Source organism: Lepisma saccharinum, chromosome 14 (genome assembly GCF_977018435.1).
Source record: "Lepisma saccharinum chromosome 14, izLepSacc3.1, whole genome shotgun sequence".
Taxonomy (NCBI): Eukaryota; Metazoa; Arthropoda; class Insecta; order Zygentoma; family Lepismatidae; genus Lepisma; species Lepisma saccharinum.
Window position 1 is genome coordinate 47,200,375 of NC_139242.1, and position 5,751 is coordinate 47,206,125.

At 41.3% G+C, this 5,751-nt stretch overlaps 1 protein-coding gene across 1 annotated transcript; it reads right to left on the bottom strand.

The window, feature by feature from the left end:
• On the bottom strand, positions 1-3,988 carry LOC145998527 (uncharacterized). The gene is made up of 2 exons (XM_083134953.1): positions 3,966-3,988; positions 1-276 (listed from the first exon to the last, which is right to left on the bottom strand). Exons 1-2 carry the CDS (start codon positions 3,975-3,977, stop codon positions 46-48), a joined length of 243 nt encoding a protein of 80 aa, XP_082991079.1. The 5' UTR covers positions 3,978-3,988; the 3' UTR covers positions 1-45.
• Positions 3,989-5,751: the final 1,763 nt, after the last annotated feature.

Genomic DNA, 5,751 nt, shown 5'->3' on the forward strand with positions numbered 1-5,751 from the left:
TTTATTTTCAATTAACAATTGAAGTGCAGTGTTTGTAGATCCTTCTCATTTGAAGAAATGATGAGCGTAAGGAAAAGGCAACAGGTACGGATGAGGTGCTGCCAACACTGGCGCGTGCGCATATGGAAGTACAGATGTGATCACCGGCGTGCTAAGTGAGACCTTGTAGGTGTTGGCGTAAGATGTCGCCAGAGGCACGATTGGAGTGTGAAACACTGGAGCTGCTAGAAATCCCGCTTGCGCACCGCAAGCCAGCAAAATTAGTCCTAGTGCAAACTGAAATGACAAGAAAGTACAAATAATAAGTTTATTATTATCACTATGTTTGTCAAAACTTAATTATTTTTTAGTGTCTCACTTGAAAATATGATAGGAATATGATACACAAATTCCTTGAGCTATTTGGGTAACGGAAGTTGAAATTCTTTGCATCGATGACGAAGGTTTGATTGATTCATTGGATTGCTTTATTTTACTTCGCTTTTTGTACTACTTTTGACTAATTTGCGAAGATGAGGATGAGTGATGATATGATGAAATTGATGAATAGACACTCGAAAACAATACCTAGGCCATGATTCGAACCCGGGACCCCTGGTGTCGTAGCGCGATGTGCTAACCACTATGCCAAGGGGGCCGGCACGATGATGTCGGCAAGGGCCTATTATATCATCAAACTATCAAAGTCTTATTTCTTCCCTTATCATAAGTGGCCCACGACCAAAGAGCCAACTTGAAATATTTTGGGGGCAGCAAAGTTGTCATAAACAATATTTTATGTATGTATATATAAAATATCTGTTCCTGTACGAGAATTAAGGGGGGAGGAGAAAGTGCCTTGCCTCCCGCCGAATTCGGCGCCTATGCCCACGTCTTGCTGCTTGAGCCATCTTCATTTAATAAGTTCATTGTGTCAAGTATTGTACAGATTCTATGGATCAAAATTATCTTGCAAGCTCTTCATTTTCAAGCGCTCTTCAAGGTAATTAGGTGAAGTACAAGTTCTGCATAACAATCAGTGGCGTGCCCAGGGTTTTCGAAAGGAGGGGGTTAGGTATAATTTTTTTAGTAGTCAGCCCTCATTTTGCCATCTTTTCCTGCGTTTGATGTTCCTTTTTTTAGGAATGCTGGGCAAAAGGGGGGGTTATAACCTCCACCAACCCCCCGCCCCCTTGGGCACGCCACTGATAACAATCTATGCAAAATAATAATAATAATTGCCACTCGATTACTCTTTCTTATGCCCAGTTTTTATTATGTATAATATATATGTGTGTGGTGTGTGTTAGTACTACTTCCTGGCAGTCTGGCGGTACGCAGTACCAGCACCTTTATACAAGTGAGAATAAAACTAATAACAATTTATTTTTACAAAAGTAGTGTGTGTGTGTGTATAACTACGTGGATGCACGATCATTCATGAACACACTACAATATTTTGAGTAGTTCTTATGATGAACACGCCTCCCAGATGGCGTAGTGGTAGCGTCCTCGTCTTGTTATCAAGGGGTCCCGGGTTCGATATCCGGTGGAGGCACATTGTGGTTCGGATCCCACTTTAAACTGTAGGTCCAGTCCTAATTAGCCTTACTGTGCATAAAGTTGACTTAAAACAGCGACTCAATCAATCAATCAATTATAATGAACATAATAACATACTAACTTGAAGAGTGAGAGAGAGAGAAAAACTATGTTTTGGATATGTTTTGGATAAATGTTACCCACTTGTCGCGATTAACCCAACAGGTTAAAAAAGCGACGTAAAGTAATGAAAAGAAAAATCGAAAAGAGCACACATATGGGCACAGATGCAGAACCTCACAGAGAATTATCCTGACAGTCACTGACTATTGCTTATACATCACAACGCAATTACATATTTGTGTTCTTCCAAATTTCTCTGTCACCATATCTTGGTCACCCATGTACTCCAACAGAAACAAAAACATTACAAGACTCACTGAGAGGAGAGGATTCGGAAACAAGAAGTACCCACATACATAGGCTTACCAGGGTCTTTCTATAGCTATAAGAGGTATTATGACAACTATTCGTCAGTAGCCAGTACTACATTTTACTGTCATTTCGTTTGAAGGCTTTTAAAGAAAGAAAACTGGTCAGACTGGGTGGTTAATAAGCCAAATTGCGCTCCCACCCCTGAGCACAGCATTGTATCCAGGTTACATATTCAACAGAATCATCAATCAGCCAGTCACTCTCGTAGTAAAATATACATTCCACAGTCAGTCTTAACAGAAATATAGACCCCCATAGCCAATTGTAACAAAGGTAAGAACCATAGAAACATTCACTCCAAGTACCAGTATGAATCCCAGATTCATTCGTAGAAGATGTATGAACCAAAGATCACTTACGTTAGAAGTATGAACACAGAAACAGTCACTCTAGTAGAAGCTTGAACCCCAGAAAACGGTACTCCTAGTAGAGGTATGAACAAGAAAAAAGTCACTTCTAGTAGAAGTATGAACCTCACAAACAGTCACTTCTAATAGAAGTATGAATTCCGAAAAGTAGTCACTCCTAGTACAAGTATTAACCCCTAAAATAGTCACACGTAGGACTTGTATAAACCCCTGAAATAGTCACACGTATAAGATGCATGAACCCCTCAAATGGTAACACGTAGGAGATGTATGAACCCCTCAAATGGTCACACGTAGGAGATGTATGAACCCCTCAAATGGTCACACGTAGGAGATGCATGAACCCCTCAAATAGTCACACGTAGGAGATGCATGAACCCCTCAAATAGTCACACGTAGGAGATGCATGAACCCCTCAAATAGTCACACGTAGGAGATGGATGAACCCCGCAAATGGTCATACGTAGGATATGTATGAACCTCTGAAATGGTCACACGTAGGAGATGTATGAACCCCTCAAATGGTTACACGTAGGAGATGCATGAACCCCTCAAATAGTCACACGTACGAGATGCATGAACCCCTCAAATAGTCACACTTAGAGATGTATGAACCCCTGAAATAGTCACATGTAAGAGATGTATGAACCCCTCAAATAGTCACACGTAGGAGATGCATTAACCCCTCAAATAGTCACATGTAGGAGATTTATGAACCCCTCAAATAGTCACACGTAGGAGATTTATGAACCCCTCAAATAGTCACACGTAGGAGATGCATGAACCCCTCAAATAGTCACACTTAGAGATGTATGAACCCCTGAAATAGTCACATGTAGGAGATGTATGATCCCCTCAAATAGTCACATGTAGGAGATGCATGAACCCCTCAAATAGTCACATGTAGGAGATGCATGAACCCCTCAAATAGTCACACGTAGGAGATGCATGAACCCCTCAAATAGTCACACTTAGAGATGTATGAACCTCTGAAATAGTCACATGTAGGAGATGTATGAACCCCTCAAATAGTCACACGTAGGAGATGCATTAACCCCTCAAATAGTCACATGTAGGAGATTTATGAACCCCTCAAATAGTCACACGTAGGAGATGTATGAACCCCTCAAATAGTTACTAGTAGGAGATGTATGAACCCCACAAACAGTCATTCCTATTACAAGTATGAACCTCATTCACTAGTACCAGAAGTATAAACCTCACAAACAGTCACTCCCGGTAGAAGTGTGAACACCACAGTCACTTGTTTTAGAAGCATGAACTTCCAAGCAGTCACTGCTAGTAGAAATTTGAACATCACAATCACCCGCAGTAAAATGATGAACTCATAAACAGGCAATCGCAGCAGACAAACAAATTAATTCACAAATACCAATTTCACAATCAGTTCCTGTTCAGAAATTGGATCTATGCAACAAGAACCAATGAAGTTGCAGGGATAAATTATTAGCTAAGGATACTATTGACACATAAAATAGGACCTTCACAAACACACAAGCTTCAAACGTATCTAGTGTAAGGACGTAGCCCTATGTAACTATGAGCCTTAGTGCTACGTACCAGTATCTTCATGGTGCCTAAGGAAAGTGTCAGTTGTCCTAAGGACTGCAAGGGAACTTTTATATGTAGAGATTAGCTAACAGCTGGGTCAAGGTGGGGGCATTTTTTCCGCTTCCTTCTTTTGTTTCTTCTAATGGAGAGTTTTCGGTTGCCATTTGTGGAGCGACCACTCTCCGCTTCCTCCGTGACAGCGGGGCATATCAAGTGCGTGCTCCTTACACAGTGACACGGCTGAGTGTACTTCCCGTGTTCGAGTCTCGTTAACACAGTTCGGCAAGCAAGAGAAGTGTTGCAAACTCCATGACTGTAGTGTTGATGTTGGTTAATATTTTGACTGTCCGTCGAAATTTATTTATTTATCCTTATGTTGTCCTACTGAAGAACAGCTAAACAGGTTTGATACAGCTGACCATACAAGAATACACATGTTACAAATTAGGAATGCAAAGCTGACAAAGAGCATAAAAAAGTAAAATTGCAAATAACAGCTTATCAGTGAACAATGTAACTCTGTCAGTTATAGGTAGTCATTTAAGACTGTTATGACACGAATCACTTAATTCAAAGCGAGCAGCTTGAAATCTAGTATGCCTGTGGTAAATGTGTGCAAGTAGAACATTTTCCATGATGGGCGCTTGTCAGAATCGAAAAGCTTTGAGCTTAAAGCAGGATATACAGTATTGACGTCATGCTCACGCGTCATCAGAAGAATGAAACTTTAAAGGTTAGAAAAATAGAAAAACAGGAGAGAAAGGTGGAGAAATGAAGGAGTAAGTCAGCCAGACACACGCACACACACACGTAAAAAGAGAACAACAGAGGCGGAACGAAACAGAGCAGAGGGAGAGAAAGGGAAAAATAAAAGGAACAAAACAGACGAGAGGGAGAGAAAGGGGAAAATAAAAGGAACAAAACAGACGAGAGAGAGAGAAAGCGGAAAATAAATGGAACCAAAGAGAGGAGAGGGAGAGAAAGGGGAAAAATGGAACCAAAGGGAGGAGAGGGAGAGAAAGGGGAAAAATGGAACCAAAGAGAGGAGAGGGAGAGAAAGGGGAAAAGAAAAGGAACAAAGGAGAGGAGAGGGAGAGAAAGGGGAAAAGAAAAGGAACAAAGGAGAGGAGAGAGAGAGAAAGGGGAAAAGAAAAGGAACAAAACAGAGGAGAGGGAGAGAAAGGGGAAAAGAACAAAACAGACGAGAGGGAGAGAAAGGGGAAAAGAAAAGGAACAAAAGAGAGGAGAGTGAGAGAAAGTGGAAAAGAAAAGGAACAAAACAGAAAAGAGGCAGAGAAAGGGAAAGAGAAAAGGAACAAAACAGAGGAGAGGGAAAGGGGAGAGAAAAGGAACAAAACAGAGGAGAGGGAGAGAAAGGAGAAAATAAAAGGAACAAAAGAGAGGATAGTGAAAGTGGAAACGAAAAGGAACAAAACAGAAAAGAGGGAGAGAAAGGGAAAGAGAAAAGGAACAAAACAGAGGAGAGGGAGAGAAAGGGGAAGAGAAAAGGAACAAAACAGAGGAGAGGGAGAGAAAGGGGAAAAGAAAAGGAACTAAGGAGAGGAGAGGGAGATAAAGGGGAAGAGAAGATGGACATAGGGATGGCCAAAGAAATCCGGATTCGGAGAATTTACTATCCGGATTTCGGAGGCAATCCGCATTTCGATCCATATTTTCAATAATTGTCGCATGTAATCTGCCACCCAACTGCCAGCCTTTCTTCCACGTAGTACACCGTGGACTGCATTTAGCAGACTAACGAGACTCTGGTGTCTGGACTCAGCCAGTACAATCC